At 51.4% G+C, this 24345-nt stretch overlaps 1 protein-coding gene across 2 annotated transcripts in view; it reads right to left on the bottom strand.

The window, feature by feature from the left end:
• Positions 1–540: 540 nt before the first annotated feature.
• The window catches only part of DAG1 (dystroglycan 1), a 59368-nt gene continuing 35563 nt past the window's right edge, over positions 541–24345 (bottom strand). For both annotated transcript variants that reach the window (XM_075547373.1, XM_075547372.1), the window contains 2 exons: positions 16096–16480; positions 541–5282 (listed from right to left, as the gene is read on the bottom strand). In XM_075547373.1, the coding sequence (XP_075403488.1) occupies positions 2886–5282; positions 16096–16371 (2673 nt within the window). In that variant the 5' untranslated portion in view covers positions 16372–16480 and the 3' untranslated portion in view covers positions 541–2885. The remainder of the gene's footprint in view (positions 5283–16095; positions 16481–24345) is intronic.

Below are 24345 nucleotides of genomic sequence, written 5' to 3'. Positions count from 1 at the left end.
CCAGCTGTTCTGTGACCATCACGCCTCCAAAGACATAGCTGCTTCCCTCCTCCCACTCCAAAGCAGGACCCCAATCCAACCAACCAGCCACTTCCTGTTCATCCCAGGCAAGGTACTTAGCAGAGAGGCCTCCAGGATCTAGAGATCCTCTCAGAGCGGCACCAGAAACCATTCTCCCCTGGAGCTGAGGCCGGGCACCAACCACAGACAACCAGCCTGAGGGCCGCACCCCCACCCCCACCCCCGCCCGGAACTGCAGGGGCTTATCCACAAAAGTGGGGGCAGCCTGTGAGGGGACCTGTTACCCCATCCTGCTTGCCCGGGGCAGGCAGGGCTCTGCCTCTGCCATCTCGCCAGCAAAGGCAACAGGCTCAGTGAGACCCACCTCACGGGCAGAAGAGGCACTGGTGTGGAGTGGGGAGGCTGCTGGGCCAGCTACTCGAACACCAACTCACAGTGGGCTCGGCTAGGTCCTTCTTCCCTCACCCCGCCCCAACCCGGGTACAGGGCCAAGAAAGCAGACACTAGGAGGCAGCAGCATTGTAATAAAGACACTGCTTTTATTTAGTTTGATATGTTTCTATACAGAATGCAGAAAACACATCTTAAAATCATAAAGAAGAAAATAAAAACATGTCAGTGGTTGGTGAACACTTGAAAGTGAACTGGCTCTCCGTCTTAGAGTCCAGTGGCCACTGCCAGCCTGGTGCTCAGGGGAGGAGGCTGCCCGCAAGGCCATTGTTGCTGTTGTTATTCTGTGCACTGCCCCTTCGCCTCCAGTTGCTATGGCAACCAGCCATTCTGGGCCAGCCACGTCTCTGCGTGGCAGTGCCCAGTGGTGGGGTTGCTAGGGGCAACGGTGCTGTTTAGAAGGCCTTTCAAAGCCTTCACCTGGAACACTGGGGATTAGACGAGGTCATCAGAAATCGCACCGGGTCTGACCCCACTCCTGACTCCAGAGCGCCAGGGAAACCCTGGCTTGGACCAGAAGCCTGGAGTCACACAGGCCCAGTCCCCAGGGGCACTGCTCACGTGGTGGGCACCCTCCTGCACAGGGCAGGGGAGGGAAGGGGCCTTGTAAGAGAAGGCATGACGGGAAACACCCTCCATAGTGGTGGGCGGGGGTCCTCAAGCGGCCTGCTGGCCCTCCCTCCCCTCCCCTGCCCTCCCCTCCCGAGGCAGCATGATCCCTCTTGCAAACTGTCGATATGGCTTAGAAGTGGCTGCTCCTGTGCATAGGGAGCCTGGGTCCACCCCACCCTGCCGGGGATGGGGAGCATTACTGCCAAGGGCACTCCCCCCTAAAAGGTACCCAAATAACTCCTCTCCACAAGTTTCTTCCAAAGGAGGAGAGTCAGAGCAGTGGGTGCCCCTGAGTCATGGGACAGAGATGCAGATGGATGGACGGACGTTCTGCTAAAAAAGGCAAAAGAAGTCCCAGGGTAATCCCAGAATTTAAACTGTTATGAAAGGGGGGGAACCAAAATGAGCAAGCCGTCAGTTCCATGGAATCAACACTAAGAGCTGTACAAACTGCTGTAAGCATCGCCATTTTAATCTTTTTTTTAATAAAACAATTTGAGGCTGTATAAAAACTTTAGTAAAAAATTAGCTTCGAGAGTCCACAGATCTTTACTATGAACTATTGCTGGCACTCCCCACCCCACCCCACCCCCATCCCCACCAGACCTTTCCCAGCCGTTGGGGCCGGGCCTGGAGCAGAAGGGGAAAGGGGCGGGCGGGGCTGTGGACTGTTGGGACAAAGCGGCCAAGGTCAAGTGAGGAAAGAGCATCACATGACATAAAAATATTGCATCTTCACCAAAATGTCCCCACTGAGTGTTTCAAAAACCACGAGATTCTTTTTTGGGGAACGGAGGAGTGGGAGACAAAACACAAAAGGAGGGGAAAAGCAAACAGGTTGATATGGTCGAGTCCCTCGACCTCCCCGGGCGCCCCCACGAGCACCTAGGTTTGGGGCTGTGGCCGCCGCTGCCTCTTGGGGTCCTTTTTTCCCTGGAAATGAAGACCCCTTGATGGTGGGCCACGCACGTGCATGAGGTGGGGGTGTCCTCAGCCCAAGAGGCCCTCCAGCTTCCGGCCCCTGGGCAACAGGAGGAGAGCAAGCCCAGCACCAGGGCCCTGGTCCCGTAGCCAGGGCCAGGGGGCCCCCCAATCAGGCTCTGGGGTATCAGAGCAACCAAGTTTATATAGTGTGAAAAAATAGGATTCCTTTGATAAAAAATACTGTCCCTTGGTCTTCTCTAAGTTTGAAACACCCTGGGAGCTTATTTTTAGCAAAGCAATTCCCCATACCCACCCAAAAATGATACATACAAGTTTAGGTAAACAGCAGATTAAATGTAAAAACTTAACCGTAACTTCTCAAAGTCCTTTGAATTTAATCTTGAGCTACTGTTTTCCATGTTACATCCTGCAGCTAGACACACGTGAATAGAAAGAAACAAAAAACCAGTACAGTTAGTGTTAAAGGCAAAACGCAGCAGCGGAGCCGGGAGGCCGCCGGCACTGCCTGCGAGTTCATTCATGGTTCCTCGCTCCCACCATCTACCTCTACACCACACGCTGCTTTCAAAGCCAGCCATCAAAAACTCAGCGAAGAATTTTCTATGAACAAACAAAAAAGCTGTTAGGCAAAAAGTAAAAATAAAAAAAACAAAAAAAGTCCCCAAAGTCTCTCAGCAGCTTTGGGGTTTCAGAGGACCAGAGGGTGGGCTTGTCCAGGCCCCGCGTGTGTGTCCATGTGTGCTAGGTCGTGTCGGCCTCCAGTGGGTGATGGTCTGCAGACCACCGGCTTCCACAGACAACACTGTGTGGTCTCCAGGCCCCGGCCCTACCCCTGCCTCCACCCAGGCGCTTGTTGGTTAAGGGGGGACGTAGGGAGGGGGCGACCGGTAAGGGGTCATGTTCTTGGGACGGGAGCCCTTGCCCTCCATAGGGGCCGTAAAGGGCGGAGGTGGCTGATAGGGGGGTGCATTGGGATCCTCATCCCGCAGGGGTGTGTACTCTCCCACGGTGTCCTGGTTCAGAGGAGTGGTCTCGGGCACACTCTGGTTGGGGTACTCGGGAGGGGGCAGGGGGGCCTTCTCCTCCTGCAGGATGAGTGGCATGCTGGAGGAGGGGGGAGGCTTGGAGTCATCCAGCTCGTCCGCAAAGATGATGGGCACCCCTTTCTTAATGAAGGTGGCCTGGTCCTCCAAGGTGAGCTTGCCCTTCCGCTTCTTGCGGTAGCAGATCATGGCAATGATGCCGGCAATGAGCAGAATGGCGGCCACCACCACGGCGGGGATGACCGTGTGCAGGTAGACATCATCCTCGCTGCTTTTCTCGGGGTCCCTATCTGGCACCTCCGTGGGCGGCGCCTCCGAGGGCACCCTCCTGGGGACCGTCGCAGGGATGAAGTGGTGGTGCCGGCAACTGCCTGCGCCCGTCACAGCAACACTCATGGCCTTGAAGTCAGGCTCCAGGGCGTTGGAGAAGGCAGGCCGAGGTTTCCCATCGTCCTCGGCAATCCTCCGGCTCAGTCCCGTGATCTGCTCCTTGGGGCAGGGCTCCAGGGGCAGGGTGTTATTGGTCCACTCCACCACGATGGAGCCCCGGGTGATGTTCTGCAGGGTGACGGTGCTGCAGTTGCGGTCCCCAAAGGCAAAGGCCAGTTTCTTCACCAGGGTGATCTTCTTGTGGATGTCATTCACGACTGGGGCTGGGTCACCCATGAACTTGGCACTGAACCTCGCAGGGGCCCGGTCCCCTTGAGGGCGCTTGTGCACGTGGATCTCAAAGGCGTCCACCGCCGAGAGGCCCCCCTTGTCCGTGGCATGCATGAAATACTCGTGCTTGCCCACGTGGCCGCTGTCGGGCAGCCCATACAGGAGCTGGCTGTTGCTGTTGAACTGGACCCAGGACTTCTCGCCCACCAGCTGCTGCTCCCGCAGCTTCAGAGTCAGCTTCAGCTTGTCGGTGGTGGTGTCCTCGTGGTCGTAGAACGTGTCTGGTGGGATCTTCACTTCAAAGTACGTGCCAACCCAGGCATCTACCCTGTCGATGTGGTTCTTGAGTTCTGGGGGCTGGTTGGGCTCCCCACCCCGAGGGACCCCACTGGTGGTGGTACGGATGCGAGTGGGGGGAGAGGAAGTTTCCAATCTGGTGATGGGAGCTTTGGTGGTGACCCGGGACACTGGCCGGGACGTCCGGGGCTTCTTGGTTGGCCTGCGGGTCGTGGTGGCTGAGTCGGTTGAAGGCGTGGCTGGTTTTGGCGTTGACACACGTGGCCTTTTCGTGGTGGTGGTGGGAGGGGTGATAACGGCTGTGGGCTCCACGTGGCCAGGAATGGTCACCGCTGGGCGGATCTGGCCAGGGACCGTGGTGGCAGTTTCTGACACCCGAGTGGGCTGGATGGGGATGAGGGTTGGTGTCTGAATGATGGCACCTCGAGTCCTGATGGTGACTGTGGGCTTCCCAGGAGCCGGATCCCTGACTGGAGGGACCATGGTCTCTGTAGGGGGGGCAATAGCTGGAGACGTGGGGGTGGGCACGATCCTGGAGGGTGGCTCCTGCACAGCCGTGGTTGGGGGCCCAATGGCAGTGACCGGGGTGGGTGTGGCATGGATCTGCCTCCGGATCCGTTTGGGCAGAGGGGGCTTCTTGTTGGCAATGTGCCAGCCCACCACGGGATAGCCGAGCTGGGCAGACATGGCGCCCTCCCTGGCAGGGGCCTCCACCCCATGGATGTTGGGCACGCTATTCTGGTTCAGAGAGCAGCCCAGCTTCCAGGAGAGCAGGGCCCCGTTCTCCACCACCTTCTTGGCGTTCCCTGGGCCAGCCATGAAGGCGGACATGTCGAACAGTCTGTTGTTCACCACCGGCACCAGCTTCATGTGGGGGAGCTCCACCCCCGAGAAGCTGTGCATCCTGTGCAGAAGGTCTACCCTTTGCTTTGGGGTCATCTTGGTGAGGTCGGCATCCAGAATCACCGTTAGGACAGTCACAGGCTCGTCAGCAGCACAGGTGGGTGACGCCTCCCCCAGCTCCTGCGCCGCCGCGCGCACGGCCTGCGGCTCGCTGTGGTCTTCTGGGTAGACTTCGATGGAAAACACACTGGAGGTCTGGGGCACGTGGCTCCCGTTGGCCCCCAGCCGTGCAGCACTCACTGAGATGTAGTGCACCCCCTTGTCGGTGTCGAGCGGGAGGCCCTCTAGGGCATGGCTGTTCGGGTCCCAGTGCAGCCAAGCTGGTAAGGTCTCCTTCCCTGCTGCCGACACCTAGAGGAGACACAGGCATGAGTTATAAGCGGCACCGTCTGCCCCACCTGAGCCAACCGCTGCCCAATCTGTGATAGACCTGAGGTGTGCCCCACAACTGCCTGCCCCCGAGAGGCATGCCTCACTCACACCTTTCACCGAAGCGTTGTGAGCTGGACTTGCTTGTAAGGCAAATGACTGCCCCCGGCTCCCTGGCAGGGGAACCCTTGCACTGGTCCTCAGGCCAGCGGATGGATGGCAGCAAGTGTGTGAGGATGCAGGGGAGCTGTTCTGGTGACTGTTCTGGGCACCCAGGCAGGTTCAGCACCCCCAAACGACTTGCTTTAAGACTACTACCACGTCACAGCCAAAACACAGTACAGAGTGAACCGAGTGAACGATGGATGTCAGTATCGGCCCTGCTTCTCAGACCAGGTGAAAGACCGTGGTGCTGAGGTCTGTCAGAGGGATCCCAGCCACAATTGGAACACCCGAGCTTGGGAAAGGGCCTCACCGCAGGAATCGCTACCATCGGCAAATGGGGAAATTAAGACTTGCTTTTGGACCAGGCCCCATCTTCAGCTTGTATAGACTGATTCCGCCTGACCCCCATGGGGAAAAAGGGGATGCCTAGTCTCTGGTCAGAGATAATGCTCTGCTCCTCTCTCCTGCTGGGCAGAGACAAAGTGGCCAACGGACCGTACACCCAACCTGCCATCTCAGCCCAGGGTGCTTCCTATGACAGGGACAGAGGCCAGAGCCTCATGTCTCTCAGCTCTCCAGCAACTCCACTTCCCCAGGCTCCTTCCTGCTGGCAGCCAGGGGTTTGAGTGAGTGGAGAGGAGACACCAGCTCTGCCAGTCTGGACTCAGCTCCGTAGGCAGCATACAGCCTACGACCTTATCTGAGGGCAGAGACTTCCCTGTGGACAGGACTGGGGTCATTAAGGGGTTGTCTTTTCCTGCCTGTCCTCTTGAGCCCCTCACTGAGGGTTCTCTGCAACATCACAGCCAAGCAGTCAGAACCACTCCCACCCCCTGCAAGCACAGTCAGCCTCAGACATCAACAACCTGTAAAAACAGAGGTCTCCAAATCCATGAAAAAGAATAAATGCACTTGCCTTTTTTGTCCAAAAGTGTTTTAACTACAAAAATAACATTTCTTTCAAATGTTTTGGCTGAAAGACCTATGCTCCAAGTGTTTTTTTTTAATTTCCCCAGTTTGTTTATGCTAACTATGAACACTGTCACAACCACACGTGAACATTTAAAACAATATTGAATGTGCTTAGTTTGAAGAGAAAAAAGGTAAAGCAAAGATGTCAGGTACAATGGAGCATTCTAGGCGCCGAGTGCTGTTTCACATGATGGTGCAGGGGGACAGTCTTGAGAGGTAAGGTGCGGCTCAGGCGGGTCATGGACACTCAGCTTCCTGAACCCTCACTTTTTGCCTGGGAAAAAAGCTCACCTGGCAGAGGAAGGCCTGGGCATTTGGGGCGGAAGGGGTGACCAAGGAGAAGGCCTCTGCAGGGAAGACTGGACAGGGCCCTGGGAGACCAAGAGAGGCTCCAGAGGGCAATGCTGATGATGTCAATGGGACACACCTGCATGGTCAGTAAAGCAGGCCTGTGTCCATCAGCACAGAAGAGAGAGCAGCTCCATGTCCGTCAACTCTGACTCGGGCTCTTTATAACACAGCAAACAGGGAAGGACCCTCCTCGAAGCTCCCCAGCTGGCTCACTTCCTATCTGCTGACCTCAAGAGCCAAAGTTCTGCTGTCAGACATTTCCTATGGAACAAACGCAGGCCACTCTTTGGCCAAGGCTCCCACAGACAGGCTTAGGAGACAAGCACTGATTTAAAGCTATGGCAAGCCTCAAACATTTAAAACACACACACACACACACACACACACACAAACCACGGCCAGGTTGTACCAAAGCAAATTACACTGCTAAACTGCAAACTGAGGGCTGAGAGGAGTTCGCCTGGTTTTTGAGAATACACTCACAGCAACACAGACTGCTGGGGCAAGGCTGCAGACTCTTGCTCCACAGGGAAGGAGCCCATCAGAGCCCTGAAGCAGGCAGCAACCAGGGTCTTGGCTAGTCAAGTCCTCAGACAGGAAAGACCGGCGCTAATCATGAAAGGTGGAAAACCCCAGCCCCTCTTGGGCATCTTGGCAGTGGGAACTTGCACCAGGTCCAGAGAGCACTCTGAGTGCCGGTGCTTCATTTGAATAGATGGCACAAATGAGGCAAACAAAACCCGATTTCCACAAGGGACCTGGCCAAGTCAGAGCGAGCTGGCACCTCTGCGCTTTCAAGGGCATTTGGGGAAAGCCCCTCCCTGACCTAGGAAGTCTGAGCATGCCTGAAAGGCTGGCAGTGCCTACATTCAATGCCAAGAGGCCCCTCCCTCCCAAGATGTACAGGTGTTCACTATGGGAGGAGACCCTAACAAAGCATGCATGTAGTCCCCTCACCCATGGGACACCCAGTTACCCTCCCAAGCTTCTAAAACATGCAGGTCTGGGCTGCTTCTCTTCCTCTCCAGCCTAAGAATAACATGGGACAAAAAGCTCCTTCAGAGAGAATACCCCAGGACCAGCCAGGACTCGTCCCTCTAACAATAGCCCACTTGACAGGAAGCCCCCCCACCCCAGTCCGCTTAGTTGAAATCCCAGCTCCAGACAGGTCGAGGCTTGATCCAACCTCAGCCTCCCAATTCTCATCTGTAATGCAGGGGAAATGGTTCCACCTTGCGATTCTAGTGCCGGTTTAGGCACCGGTGCACCTGCTCCCTGTGGGCCAGAGAAGCCCCTGTGCGCTCCCTGGAAGCTGCATGCAAACAGTGCTAGGTGCGTCCAGCCTCCCTGCCCCAGTCCTCTTCTCCAACTACCTTTGGACCTAGAGGAGAGGAGGCCTTGTTTCCCTCTTTGTACCCCAAAGCAGAAGCTGGAGCATCAGAGAGGACTGAAGAGGCCACAACAAGGAGAGGCCAGGATCCAAGAGAGTTGGCCACTGAGGCTGGGCCCAAGCCAACGCTTGACCATCTGCAAGGAGTGGGTGACAATGTGGCGAGCATGGAGAGGGACAAGGGATGGGAGGACTAGCTTCCACCTCCTTGGCGTAGGAAAAGTGTCTTCAGCACTGAAAAATTTGCACATGGGATTTGGATGGCCCTCTGAGTTCTTGGTTGAGTCAATAAGCAAGTATCTGCCCTAGCTTTGCCATACCAACCCACAACTAAGCCCCTGGCAGCCAGGCCAGGGAGGGCAGGCAAGAGCAGGGTCAGGGCTCAGTGTGGGGTTCTCATCAGCACCAGACTGTGCATTGGAGTGATAGGCTGGTCCCAAGCATAGGACTCCCTCCTCCAAGAGTTCAGGTCGTTTGACTTTCCATCTCCAATACCAACATGCCTGGGACCTGTGGGAGTCAAGACCTGCCGCCTCAGAAGGCAACCTTCAGCCAGCTAGTGGGCACCTCTGCAGGGAGCAGAAACTGCAGGGCAGAGTGTGGTTGCCCAGGCTCCCGGGCCACCCAGAAAGGGCCCGGAACCCTCACAGAGGATGTGCTTCTGAGATGCAAGGTGAGCCCTGCACAGCGGGAGGCAAGACTAGGCAGCGCTAGCTGCCCACCCAGCGTTAGACATCCTGACCAGAAGGCATCCAGACCCAGTAAGAATCCAGAACGCAAACCCTGGGAGGGTGTGAAGATCAGCTGTGCCCACAAGGAACCACCAGGACTAACCAATGACACCACAGGACAGCCAAAGTCAGGAGTGTGGGTCACTTCTCAATCTGCACTAGAACTAGACGTGACTTCCCTCCTGGTGGGGGACACGCCTCCCCGTTGCTATGCTGACGTCAGCTCCGCCACAGGATTCTATCCCCACAGCAAAGTCTCTCGCACCAAACTAGTGTCATTCCATACCAAGACAGCAAGTGGAGGCTCCCCCACTATCTGAGACAGCCAGCGAGGCGCAGCTGAAGGCAAAACTGAAGAACTGGACTCTCGCCAGGGCCTAATTGTTTAATGACATGACGCCAACTTCTGACAAGAGAAGATGGGCTTTATTGTTCAGTGTCCACAGGGTGACATCTTCCTGAGCCCCCCCAGTGGCAAAGCCCACTCGGGCTACGTCAGAGAGAGAAATCAGCTCTGTGCACAAGCTCCACTTCTGCAAGACCTGCACCAGCCACCTGCACAGCTGGCGGTGGCCAGCACAGAGTTGTACGACTACGTAAGAGCAAACACAGCATTTGGCGAGGAGCCTCTCACACTACAACCATTTTGCTATGTCCTTCTGGGCCCAGTAGTGGTCTCTTCAGCCACACCTCCACAGCCACCCTGGATGCATCCAATGTGGGAAAGCCTCCTGGGGCAGCTCTGTCAGCTCCTCTGCTCAAGGAGGCAGGAAAGGGGTAGATGGTCCCTCTGATGGAATCCTAGGCTCCAGCCAGACTTCAGGGTTCCCCTGGTGCTTATGAAAATGGCCAGGACAAAAGGAGCCACTGGCCACATGGGGACCGGCTACTATGATGGCTGTTGCTATGGGGATCTTCTCTTTTCAGAGAGCATAGCAGAGCCATGCCCACTAGAGAAAGAGGGAACCACTGGTCCTGCAGCAGCAACTCAGCACAGAATTGCCACAGGCAAATGACACCGATCACATTGGGAATGCAGCCTGTACAGCCCAAGCCAGGCCCCTCCAGTCTGACCAATGAAGCATATAGATAGTGCTCTCATCTGAAAAGACCAATTTTATTCTTCCCAAAGTAGGGAACTGCTTAACACAGACCGAATCAGTTCCTCAATCCCATCTATTTTCACATTCGTGTTTAGTTCCTATAATTAAAAAAACAACAAAGAAGTCTGCATTTGCACTAAGTATTTGAGTTGATGAGTCTGGGCAAATGCCATGCCGACAACCCACCCCCAAGGATGCCTGCCATCGCCAACCCGCCTTTCCCGGTGCGTCATGTTCACAAGGGGTCCATTCAGAGCCGGCCGGGGACACCCACTCGCAGCAGGAAGAAACTGCAGTTCATTTCACGCAGGCGGGGTCGCCACAAAGCTCTCAAGCAGCTGAAGAAATGCTCCTTTCATGAACTCCCCTTCCTGGCTCAAAAGAGTGCCCATTGTTCTGAGGGGAACAATCGGGGCCCACGCCAGCAGCCGAGACAGAGCCCAGTCCAGGAAGGGCTGCTAGCGGCCTACCGACATCTTGGGTGGAGGGCACGTCCACATTGTCTCCAGGCAAAGGGTGGCCCAGGAAGCGGGCATGAAAAGCCATCTTTGCGGACTCTACCAAAATGAGGCACCCATGGGGGCTCTAGAGCGGCCACCCATCAGTCATTTTGTGAGCTGCCAACACCACCCACTCCCTCAACAGGCCCCACACTTCCTCAAGGCAAAGAGGTGCCTGGGGGGAGCCAGTGCAAACCCCCAGGAGGGACAAGACTCAGGCTGGGTGAGTGCAGGACATGGATCCCGTGTGGGACAGCGGAGCCGAGACCAAATGGACTCAGCGAGGGAGGGAGGGAGTGAGAAAGAAGGGTAGTCAGGGCCAGGGGTCAGCTCTGCAGACAGGAAGCCTGGGAGCTCCAACACAGGCTGCTCAGGGATCTCTGAGTCCTGTGGTCAGTTTCCCTGGAAGGCCATGCTGGATGGGGGTGGCTGGGGACAGCCCACAGCTCCTTCTTGCAAAGTCTGAACAGTGGAGCCCACCTGGGAGCTCACAAAATGCAATACTAGTAAACCAACCAAGGCAGAGTAGGAGAATGCCAAGGGCAACAGTCAGGCTGGGGCTGGATGAGGGTTGGCAGGACACACAAGAGTGTCAGGCATGAGGCCAAAGGCCGGGTCCAGCACCTCAGGGCTGCACCCTCCAGGCAAGCAGGTACTTCTTTCTCTTGCAAGCTGACCTGCGAAAGTGCAGGGAAGCCTTTCTTTTAGGAGCTGATGTTACTCAAGGGCACCCCAACAGGCACTAGTGGGCTGCCATCACCTGCACAGCCACTCAGCCTGTCCAGCGCCAGCACCTCCTGAAACAAGCCCATGCAGTCACACAAGGCTCTGCGGGCACCACCACCTCTCCCTGATGAGATCTTCATCTCTGCCCCGGCTCTTTTCAAACACTCATTCCACCATCCACACACATCCCCCGATCAGTTAGCCAAGCCAGACGACCAGCCTATCCCTTCCCACGAAGTCTCAGGACAGGCCAACCCATCCGTGCATTCTTTTTGGGCAACTCAGCCAGGACTGAGTGGGCTAGAAGACCAATGCTCTCCTGGGCTTGGGGGAATACCAGTCAGGCCTAGCACCTCTCACCAGCCTTTCCTCCTCTGGCATCTGGGAAAGACCTCTGCAGACTCTCCCCCAAGGGCTTAAGTCTGACTCCACTCACTCGTCTCTCAAGTCAGCCACCCCCGACCAAGAGCCCCAAAGCCCACCTCCACTTCCTGCTGCAGCTTCCTCAAATTGCCCTCCTCTCCCTGCCCCATCTCTGTTCTTGCTACAACAGCAGAAGATTTTAATTAGACACCCATTCTGAACCAGTCGTGTGCCAAGTACACAGAATGCTGCCCAGGGCAACTGTGGACACCTTACCAGCCAAGCACTCCCCTTTACTGCACCTTTTCCTCCACCCCAGTCTCCCCAGGCCCTCCTGGCCCCACAACTTCCACAGGCTCCCTCCCAACTGCCAGAAGCAGAAACCAGCAATTGAGCCATTTACTCTGTGACCATTTCTGGGGCCCTGTGGTTTTTTCCTCTGGCTCACGATGTCCCTGTGCAAAGCAGGCTGTTCACATTCTTGGAGAGTCCCCGAGACTCTCCCTTCTTCCTCCGCCCTGTGTTGTCAGGGGTGAGAGACAACAGACACGTATGAAGGATAGTCATCTGAAGCCAGCTAACGCAAATCACTCAGTTAAAATTCCAAAACATGTTGGTAGACACAATAAACCCTCATCAGTCACCTGGGAATAAAACGTTCTAAAAACCACAGGGCTCAGGAAGCTTCTCAGCACCCCCACCCCTTCCAACCCAACTCTTGTCTTTCAGGAAACACTGTGTGGTCTGTAATCAGTCACTTTGCCACGCCCTTGTCACCTGAAAATGGAGTCACAGCGGTGAAGGGCCCAAGAGCAGAGAAATCCCTGTAGAACTGAGCTGGTCCAGCATCAGCTCTCACTCGAGAAAGCAGGCTCCTCGGAGAATGAGTGTGAGAGCGTGGGTCCGAGCTAAGCCAAGCCCGCAGCGTTCGGTTAGGGCAGGAAGTAAGGAAGTGCTTTACAAATCTGCAGAGGCGCGTCACAAGAAGGTAAGCAGCAGCTCAAAGGGACTCCTAATGGCCAAATCCGAGCCCATCTGAGCACCTAAACAATTAAGGCCAGTAGTAAATCACATCCATTAAAAACTAAGAAACAGCGAGTCTGTTCTAATAATGGATAAGTATATGGCTCAGAAGCAGCGGGCTGGGCTGGGCGTGACTTCCCAACATGGAAAACACAGCACAAAGCCAAGCCTGCAGTGGGGAGCGTGTGTCATAAGGCCCCCAGGGCTGGGCAAGGCCACAGTCACCACAGGCTCAGCAGAGCTCATCGTTTGCTGTCCTGGACCCAGGCTGGGCATCTGACCACCCACAGCAGCTTTGTAGGCACTGAAGAGACCCTCATTCCTTCTGCCAGCACACAAACATTTGACAGCCTACTCTGTGTTGGGAAGGCAAACATGCAGATGAACCAGAGAACCAGGAATTCCAAAGGCAGCAGTTTGCTAAGAGGAAGACGGCAATGTAAGGTTTTGTGGGAAAGCTGCTTTTATTAGGGTGGAGGGGAAGGTGAGCCCAAAGGAGGCGCTGTGCCCAAGCAGACAAGAAAAACCAGCAGAGGCGTGTGTGGGCCTGAGATCAGTGTATCCCAGGGGCAGAGAGGAGCTGGCGTGGCCGGAGGCACAACAAGAAAACGAAAGGAGGAGGGAGAAGAGGCCGGACGCTGGGGCACGTGGGACTAGAACCGAAGTGATGCGGGGTTTGAGCAGCAGATTAGAGCTTTCAGAAGATGCCTCTCACTCAGTGTGGAGGAGACTGAGCCCAGACTGGAGGCTAGATGCCTGGGAAAGGTGAGCGAGAATGGCAGCTTAGGGGAGAGGTCACAATGCTAGACCCTAGGTATGATCTGGGGTCACCCCACAAGGCTCCTGGAGACCAAGAGCTGAAAATATACTCAAATATGTTCATATCGAGCAGTCATGAAAAATTATATTCCCAAAGTATACATAATCTCCCAGGGAAAAAGACCCACACCAGTGAGTGAAATAAAAAATGTTTTAAAATGTGTCCAAACTGTTTGTGTGGCAGGATACCTCTTGAGGGGCACAGAAAACAATAGAGGCCCTGCCCCCAACGCCCATGCCCACCCCCACAGCTCTGGTGACAAGCTGGTTGGGGATGAGGAATCACAACTCCTGTGTTCTATAGTCGGTCACTACCAACTGGCATGTTTTCCATAAGCTGATAAAGATGCTCAGAAAAAAAAACAGTTTTGCCAGGAAAACCTCGTCACCACCAGAGAACACAGTTAAGTCTCTCTGCCAGCAGCAAATCCCTGGCTCCGTGTCTGTGACCGTTTTTTGTGCCAACATGGCACCCATAGGAAGATAAGGGTGGGACCTAGCCTATCAATCAAGTCATGGCCTAATGGTGCCTCTCTTACGGAAGATTCTGGGAACTTCCCCTCCTCTCTCTGCCTGCTGTCAAGTCAGTCGGAGAGCTGCCAGAGCCACGCTGAGGCCGGCCTTCATGAGCCCTGGAGACTCGTCCACTGCCATTGGATCCACTTAACTCTGCACCCCCAGCCTGGAATCTTCCTGCACTCTCTGTGCCGTTGCTTGTGACTCGGATCAGACTTACGGACTTGATCTGGGATGTTTTCCTGATAGATAACTACTTCTTGATAAGTGTGACTGGATTGGTTTCTCTAGTCCCTATCAGTTCAAAACACTTCTGATCAGGACTCACCCAAGAAGACATCCCCAGCCACACAGGGTGTGGGAACTCAGAGGAAAGAACAGGACTTGCCAAAGCGCTGGTCTCTCCATTTAACGGTCCAACTGTCGGGGGGTGGGGGGGCAGGGGAGGTGATAAAGGCTGCTTTGACAAAATGGGAGTTTACCAGAGGTGTCACGGGCCAGTCTACATGCCAGCCCGTAAGACACCTGGCAGCTTCCACTTCCAGGCTTATGGAATACCCAATCCCAGTCTAGGAACTCAGTTGTCATGCTGTGAGGGAGCCCAAACCGCCTGTAGATAAGAACAAAGGACCCTGGCCAAAGGCCCCAAATAAGCTCTCCTCCTGCAGGGAGCAGCAGCAGCATGGCTGCCACCTGTAGCCATCCTAGAAGTGGACCCTCCACGCCAGTGCAGATATGAAAACCACCAGGACAAGGTATGGAGCTTGAACTAGTCTTAGTTCATTTTCAAGCCACACCTCTAGGGAAGGAATACAGTGAGGCTAAGGCCAGCAAAGAGCAGGGACATGCTGCCTGTTGCCGCATGCCCGGGAACTGAAAATAGTTGGCATTTTTAAAGGCTTGGGAAAAAAAGCAAAAGGGATAAGGAACCGTTTTGTGACATGTGAAAGTTGTATACAGTCCCAGTTTCGGTCTGGGTGGGCACAGGTAAAGTTGTATTGGAACGTGGTATGTGTCTATGGAAATACCGCTCGTTCACATACTGTTCCTGGCTGCATGGGCAGGGCTGAGGGGTGGCAACACAAACAGGTGTGGCCTGCAGAGTCTAAATATTTTCTCTTGGCCCTCTGAGAAAAAAAGTGCCGTATATCCTTGCGTAGAAGCCAAGTTTTTCAGCACATTTTTAATGCAGCTTTTGTGGTAAAACGAGGTGCCTCGGCTGATGTTTGGGTCGGCTTATCCTCGAGTATATCTGGTATGTCTGTTTTAGAGGATGTTCACAGCTTGAGTGGTCTTCCTTGTGCAGCCCAGCCTAAGATCTGGAAATGCCAAGGTCCCCAGCCATGGATAAGAGGAACTAATCTCCTTTTTCAGAGAAAAGCTTCCTGTGTCATCTGATTCCCATCCCTGGCCAACAAAGACGCTCTTGGCCACACGTCTGACCCCTTGTTCTCTGGTGCTATAGTGCTGTTCTTCAGGAGACGGGGGTGGGCTGGGCTTCTAATTCTGGTTCTCATGTAATCAAACAAATTAGTAGAGCAAATCGAGCAAGTCCCCTATATTTACTTATACCTTATTTTAGAAGACAGTCCAAACCATCGACAGGGCTGTATTTCTTGGGTTTAGTGCCATGGTTTGTGAAAGGCTATCTTTTCCTATACACACAGCATGTCCTTCCACCCAATCTTACTTCCAGAGTACAAACGTAAAGGCTTTTAACTAGTGACATTCTCAAAATGGGGGCATAATCACAGGGACCCTGTCAGGAACATCAGTGGCTGTCCCTCTCCTAAGAAGAACTTACACCCTAGAGGAATTGGGTTCTGAGTTTCCAGCTGAGAATGGAGAACAAGGTTGAAAAAAATAATAATAATTTTTAAATTATCAAGGGTTCGTGAGGGAGGGTGGGAGAGGGAAATTGAGGAGCTGATACCAAGGGCTCAAGTAGAAAGAAAATATTTTGAAAATGCTGATGCCAACAAATGTGCTTGACACGATGGATGGATGGATGGAGTGTGATAAGAGTTGTACAAGCCCCAATAAAATGATTTTTTAAAAGAATTTAGAAAAAGGCACCAGAATGCAATGGAAGGAAGAGGAGAGCTCCTGCTCGGTGACGCTGTCTGTCGATCTCACCTTGATGGCTTCTCCACTGGAGGCAATTAAACCTGTTGGAATGATCACTCGGAAGGAGCGTCCAACAACAGCCGTGCCGTCAGGAATACCAAGCACTGTCGGGGCAGCCTCATGGAGGTCTGGGAGCACCGAGTGCATCGACGCCTCAAGCTGGTTCTCCAAATCCCTGACGGTCTCCGAGAGGTCACTAGGCCAGTGGGACTGAGCCAAGGCCACCAAGAGCAGCAATAGGAAGGTCCTCCCCGCGAGCGGGGACAGCAGCAAGTTCCCAGACATCCTTGTCTGCTCAAGCCAGTAATCGATCCAAGGAAGGAAGTGAGCGACGTGGTCCCAGAGCTGTGTCCTCACCCTCGGCACACCTGCTCCATCCCAGAGCACTCAGAGCCTGGAAAAGAAGCAGAATCAGACGTGAGCCACTCCCTGGCTTCCAGGTCAGACACAGGCAGCTGTCTTCCCCAAAGTGGTCCACCAAAAATATCCTGAGTCGGATCAAACCTCTTGGCCTATGGTCTCTAGCAAAGAAGCCACCAGCAACAAGTGACTACTGAACACTGGGCAAGTAGGTGTTCCTAACGGAGAAATGCTGGACCGTACAATACACACTAGGGTTTGAAGCCTTAAAGCAGTACCAAAACATAATGGAAAAGAGGCCATTAATGCACTAAAATATTCATTATATGCTAAAATATGGAGTTAAATAAAATGTATTACCAACTCTAATATCACCTGTCACACACACGACTCCCAGGAACTTTTACATGACATGAGGTTCAAATTACATTTGTTAGGCAGGGCTGCTCCACACTGAACTTCTTTACAGGAAATACAGGGCCGTGAGAGATAAGACAGGCAAATCCTGAAGGAGGGAGGGGCCTTCTAGAGAAGGAATGGCCTGATGGTGGGGATGGTGACACAACTCTTTTATGACTGATCTGTTGGTGTGTATATGTGCATTATATGTCAATAAGACTATTCAAATTGCTGATACTGGTTAGATAATAAAATTTTTAAATCATTTTATTGGGGGCTCATACAACTCATCACAATCCATACATCAATCAAATCAGGCATATTTGTGCATATGTTGCCCTCATTCTTTTCTAGACATTTACTTTCTATTGAGCCCTTGGTATCAGCTCTTCCCTCCCCCTACCCCAATAAAATTTTTTTTAATTTTAATAAAATAAAATAAAAAGACCTGGTGACTCCCAATGTCAACATCTACAAACAAGAGAACTAGTGTCTAGATGTAGAAACAGCAGCCAGTTGCAGTGTGTGCATCTCGACTGGATCCTGGATGTACGCTGGCTCCTTGCCACCTGCTCTAGGTTAGCAGACATCTAGACGCCTTGTGGGACTTGCTGGCTCAGTGGCACCCACCAGTGACAACAGCCATCACAAACGCCTTCCTATTCTGGAAAAGGATTAAATCCAGGCTGCCAAGAAGCTATGTAACATTTTTTTGATGTGGATAACTAACGCAGGGTACATAAGCACCAAACTGCTATGAAAAAGTCAAAGCGACTGAAGCAAATGGAATATTCTAACGTCAGTACAAATCCCAGTGAGTTCTGTTGTTGGTTTTAATTAACGGTGCTTGTTTAGGGCTTGAACATACAACAAGAACAAAACAGTTGCTGACTCACAGCTGACTCTGAGTCCCAGTGACCCCGCAGTGCCAGAGCAGAAATGTACCTCAAGCAGGGCTCGGTAGCTGGTCTTTCAGAAGCAAGTGCCAGGTCTTTCTTCCGAGGCACCTCAGAGTGGACTCAGCTGCCAACATTTCAGTTAACATTTGAGAACGTTCATGGTTGGCCCCACCCAGGCTCAACCAAACATTACAAAATCAGACCAACAGCAAGAAAGTTTCTCCCTTGGCATACATCGAGGTTTACCGTAAAGCTACTGTATCAAGGCGACATCACATGGAATCAGTGGACAAACGGGACGGTGGAACCAGAACACCCGAGCGAGAGCCCAGATTGTAACTGCTCAAAGGCCCATGGTACGTGGGTGGAACAAGGGACCTGCACTCAGCTGCTAACCAAAAGGCTGGCGGTTCAAACCCACCCAGCAGTACCATGGAAAAAAAGCCTGCATACAGACTCTGGCCCCAACCCCCACAGAGCATCTAGCACTCTGTAACCCATGGAGTCCCCCCTAAATCACAAAGGAAGAACATTAACAGTCAAAGGCTTCAGACAGGCAGGGGAGGGAGGTGCACCTAGGGTCGGTCCTCCTTCATGTCTCTCCCACAAAGAAAGGGAAACCTCAATGTGGAAAAGAGAACGCTAACCGTTGTAGAAGGACTTACAGTACAATGTCAGGATAAGGAAGCATTTCAATTCAAAGACTTCAGACCACACACAACCTGGAACGACAACTGGAGTCCCACTTCTGGGCAGACAGAATGCATCTCTCTTTTCGGACTCCTCCCACCATACAACTAAAACGTGCAGGCATTTGGTACCTGGTGGACACACCTCGCAGCCACCGACCCCATCCAGAGCATTTCCGAGGCAATCCTCTGGAGGGCAGCACACACACCCTCTGCATGGCTAGCAGTGGAGTCCTTAGCCAATGGCACAGCTCTTCAGGACAGAGAGACGAAGCGAAAGGGCAGGCTGGCTCTGGGTTCTCTGAGTGCTGCACAGATCCCAGAATTGGGAGCTGAAAAACCAGGCAACTCAGAAATCCCCAGAGGAAGAAACCAGAAAGGCCCAACACAGGCCTACTCTCTCGACAGAGGGCAAAGAAAACGGACAGAGGCAGAGAGGGGCGTCATGTGACGGAAAGAGAAAAGTACTGTGACAGGGTCCAGCTCATGCACGCACAGGTTTACGAGCTGGACCCCAGTAACAATCGTTACTGCTATCAGTAGATGGGCACAGACAAGTGCTTTCAGTAGTACACTTACCTTTGTCTCCTAGGGCACCTTTTTAAAAAGTCCTATCCAAACAGTATATGCCTTAAGAGACATAAGAGTCCCAATAAAAATGGTTTAATAAAAACAAGACAAAAAAAAACAGTATCTGCCAAGGGGACTTGCTGGGCCAGTTCAATTCAAGGAAGAAATCTGCTCATAAAGTTCTAGTGGCTGCTTTTGGGAGTCCCAAAGAAGTTCTCGTCACAGACTTTCTCAAAGGACATAGGATGACCATGAGACTTATTAAGAAGTTTTAAGAAAATTAAAAATCGCATTGGTAAGGAAAAGGCCAAGAAAATTGCAGCAAGATATTTTTTTCCATCACAACCATGCACCTGCTCATTCTTTGGAGGTAACAAGGGTTATCCTACAAGAAGTCCACTGGGAAACCTTTGCTCTGTTCCTTATGCAGCCCGGATCATGCCTCTTCTGCCTTCTTTTTGTTCCCAAACTCAAAAATCCTTTTACAGGAACAAAATTTGAGTCCCTCGAGGATCCCAAACTACCATGTTGATGCGGTGTACACTGGAGAGCCCAGATCCACCAGGGAAGGGAGAAGCATCGCCTAAATGGAGATTATGTGAACAAGTAGTAGCTTCACATTTGGACATCTGTGTTTAATAAAAGGCTCCATGATTTTATATCAACACTTTACCTACTCTAGTACAATGATAAAAGAGCAAATCCACTAAGAAGCCAAAGTAACTTTAAAGTGTATACACCAAAAAAATAAGGCTACAAAAAACATAAAACAAAAACTGACAGAACACATTGAGCTGAGCGAAATACGCCAGATACAAAAGAACAAATCCTGTTCAATCATCACACTTACAAGAATAGGGAACTGCAGAGACCAGATCGTTGGTGGCTACTGGAGATGGGTCAAAGTAGGCAGTAAGGGGACAGAGATCCTGCGTAAGAGGCACAGAACTTTCCTTAGAGGTGATATCAGTCACTATCTGGAAATGGGACTGGTTGTACACACACATAGACTAAAAATAGTTGGCATATTCTCTACATATAGTTCACCACAATTTTTAAAACCTAGTAACGTTTAAAACAAATTCACAATTATAGTTAGAACCAGCAGGACTCTCTCAACAATTGACAGAACAGCTACCAAGAAAGTCAGTAAGACAGCATTAGAACTCAATTTTGCCACCATGCAGCAGGGTCTAATTGACTTTTACAGAACACTGAACTATGCATTCTTTACAAGTGTCCATGGGACATAGCACACAGACCGTATTCAATATCATGAAACAAAGCCCAATAACCTGGGAAGACCTGAAATCATACAGAAGGTGTTCTCTGATCACAACAGAATTCAACTAGAAATCCATTAACAGAAAGATACAGGAAAATCTCCAAACACTTGGACCCAAAAATCCCCACCCCACCCAAAGCCCCAAGCCCACTGCATTGATTGATAGAGACCCTATCTATGTGGAAACAAAACCCCTAGATAACCCCTAGGTCAAAAGGAAAAGTCTCAAGGGAAATAGAAACTACAACTTCAACTGAATGAAAATGAAAATCCAACCTATCAAAACTTAAGGGACACAGTTAAAGTTGTGTTTAGAGGAAAATTCATAGTGCTCAGAGCACTAGGAAAGAGGAAAAGTCTCAACCAATAATCTATCCTGCCATCTCAAGAATCTGAAAAATAAGATCAAATCAAAAGTAGAAAGAAGGAAATACTAAAAGGAACATAAATCAATAACCCTCCATTTTTTAAAATCTATGTTAGCTCTTATTCATTCAGTATGGCTTGACTCCACCAACATCCCACAAGTCTGCAAGTTTAGAGTGGGCTGGGAAATGTCCTTCCCCATCACTGATGTACTTATATTCCAGCACGCACAGAGCCAGCTATATACCTAAAGAATGTGAGGCAGAGGGTTGGGGGGGGGGGTGTTGTTTTTAAAGCATCTCCCTATATCCTTACTCTTTATTTCTTTTTTTATTAAAGGCTTTTACTTTTCTAATCTGATTTTCTATTTTAAAATTCTCGGCTTATTTGAAAACAGCATCGGTTACGGACACACCCTGCGCTACCAGGAACATAAGCTCAGCGGGCTATCTGCAGATATGTGATGACATGGGTGTCTGTTTCATGGGGGTGACTAAGTGTTCTGCATTTAGCCAAGCGGGCGATGTCTGGGGCACCACTCCAACTCCTCCATGTTGGTTTTTCCACGCTCTGGGGAGAAAAGATCCTTTTGTAACTTGGCAAAAAGCAGCCTTGCTTTCTATAAGCAAGGGTCATGTCAGCCCATGCTGGGCGCTGGCAGGCTGTCTCCTCACATGCATATTAGGACTTGTTTAGGAGTGACCCCACCCGACCAGGGAACCCTGTGATAGGCTTCTATATTCACACACTCAGTCATTCCGAATTGGGGGCACTGCTGAGACCTTCCTCCTTGTTTTATAGGGGCCAAGGCCCATCACAGGCAGAGTTCAGAGCCAGAACCTGGTAGGAGGGGCAAGGTACTCAGAAACACTGAAAGACTCCAGCCAGTCACCAGGTCTGCGACAGGAAGAGTTCCTTTGGTTCTGCCTGTCACCAGCCCCAATCCATGCCCGGATGAGACCTAAGACTGTCGTGGGTGGGAGTGGAGAGTGCCTAAGAGGCACTCTGTCCTCACAGTCTGTGGCCTGGGACCTGAGAAGAGGCTCTCATGGAACCCCAGCCCCAGGAGAGGCTCACACTGTCCCCCTAGAGCAGTGGTTCTCAACCTTCCTCATGCTGCGGCCCTCATGTGGTGGTGACCCCCAATCACAAAATTATTTTCGTTGCTACTTCATCACTGTCATTTTGCTACTGTTATGAATTGGGCGACCCCTGTGAAAGGGTTGTTCAACCCCCAAAGGGGTCACAACCCACAGGTTAAGAACCGCTGCCCTAGAACTAAGGAGTGCCCCAGCACACAAGAAGCTCCATCAATAAAGGTGGTACAATCAACACAAGAGGAACAAACACAAGTGACTCCTCCTGGTTTGTCCTCAATTTGATGCTTCTTCAGAACTGTACAATACCTTACCTGAAAACGCTCAACGAGCAGCTCCCAGGCAGTTTCCACTTTCCAAGAATGAGGAGATGTTGCCAGACTTGGCCCGTCATGAACCAGACAAAATGCGGCAGAGGTAGGTCACCACTTCACTCCCAGAAGCCCCTCTCGTTTACAGCTGCCTGCTCCAAAAAGAGTATTTACACTGCCGAATTGCTACCACCATGGTAATCAAGCCACTTAAGAGAAATGGTGTTTTCTTTTTCAAACCAAGCTAAAATAATAAAGCCCCATGTTCCTTTGTAACTGGTCTGGGGATGTCAAAAAGCAGCAGCCTTCATAAAACCACCAGTTGTGTTCCAGTTAGCAAAATGGCTTCTTTGTCCAAAACGCAGAGGTAAAAATTAAATGTCAAATGTCAGCCTAACTTTGATATAAAAATGCGGGAGAGTTAACCAGTCTAAAAGTGCTCATTGTGATGGGCACCCGGGTGTAATAAATATAGTGAAAACTGATGGTGTAAAGTCATTGTTTATTTGGACTCCAGATGCCAAAAAGACAGCCATTTTCTCCACTTCGTGTTAAAAACACCCCTTTTTCACACTTTGGCAGGAGGTGAGAAAGGTCTTGAGCCAAGAACCTGGTCAAGATTCAAGGTCTCACCCTAAAGCCCTTCACAGCTCAGAGAGATGAGGTTTCCCATCTGGCCGGCTAGATGCCAGGCTCCAGGGATCATCACAAGAGGCATGAGGGTGGCCCACAAAGTCACTATCAGGGAGCTGGGGAGCAAACCAATGGGAACCGAGCCCCTATACACAGCTTCAGATTTAAAAGTTAAAACAATTTACCTGTGGGGGAAAAATCTTAAACCTTAAACTGAAGCTATTCCCTAAAGTCATCTTTAAACCATTGTTTGAGCTAAATAAATTTCTTAAGTTTCTCCTTGAAGATTTATGAGCTCAAACTAATAATTACTAACTCTAAAGTATATGCGAGAAGCTTCCAAAAGAGTGAACCTATTGCCATCGAGTAGATCCTGACTGATAGTGACCTACAGGACAAGGCAGAATGGCCCCTAAGGGCATCCAAGCCCATAGTCTTTACCGAAGCAGAGAGATGGTGGATTCAAACGAGTGGCCTTTCAGTTCGCAGCCAAGCACTTCCATTGAGGCTCTTTTCAGGACAAGTCTGCTATTGTTGGGTGCCATGGAGCTGCACCCCCTGTAGAACAGAATGAAACCTACGTTTGAGCTCACTGTTATAGCCTCTGAGTCCATCCATGTCCTTGATGGTCCTCTTCTTCTTCTTCTTCTTCTTCTTTTTTGGCTGACTCTCTCTACCCAGCATAATGTCCTTCTCCGGGACTGTGCCGGAGACAAGAGCTCATCAGCTTCCCTTCTGAGGAGCGTTCTGGCTGTACTTCTCCCAGGATAGATGTGTTTGTTGTCCTAGCAGCCCATGACACAGTCAATATTCTTCGCCAACACTCTAATTCAAATAAGAAGCTTCATGAGCTTCATGAGCGGTTCAGAGGAGAGTCCGTCTATGTCGACAGAGGTGAACCAGCAGGGTAGAAACAGGAAGCATCATGGAAATGTAAGTATGTAGGAATTGTTGAGTTGGGTATATGTCCTGCTGTGTGTGTTTTCACCACCACCCTCCCCTAGAAACAAGTATTGTGTGATGACGAAGCTTTTGTCACTCTGTGGTAAAAGCCAACTGTCTATCTTTTTAAAAAGGAAAAGTGGAGCACAGAACATTAAACTCAAGTGGGGACCAGACGTACTGGATCCAACGAGACTAGGGGAAATGTAGTATTTAGAAAAGAGCCTTACACCTTGAACCGAAGCTATTCTTTGAAGCCATTGCTAAACTAAATAACAGTTTAGCGCAATGAATGATGTTTGCCAAGAATGTTGCACTCGGATTAAACAAATTATCTGACAGCACTTCATCTAAAACAGATGAGAACTTAGGGGCAGAGTCTAAATTAATCAGCATGGGTAAACAGTGAGGAAGTAAAGGCTATCGTAGCACTGAACTGTTCACGTAAGACATGTGAACCAAGGTGTCTGCTTGTGTATAGTGCGCCAAAAATTTATTATCTTTAAAGTAAAATTAAATGGGAGAAAGAAAATTACCAACTCTGAGAAGCAGCATTACACACATGTATCAAATAAGAAAGCTACACAGAACACTTGTTCACTTGGAACATATTTCCTAACTCTCACCACAGAGCAAAGGCAGAGGTCAGGAAGGACAGAGGCTTCTGCTGCTGCTGGGCTTTCCCACATAGGTGGGGAGGGCAGTAAA

The sequence above is a fragment of the Tenrec ecaudatus genome, chromosome 4 (genome assembly GCF_050624435.1).
Source record: "Tenrec ecaudatus isolate mTenEca1 chromosome 4, mTenEca1.hap1, whole genome shotgun sequence".
Lineage (NCBI taxonomy): Eukaryota > Metazoa > Chordata > Mammalia > Afrosoricida > Tenrecidae > Tenrec > Tenrec ecaudatus.
This window is presented reverse-complemented; position numbering and strand designations above follow the sequence as displayed.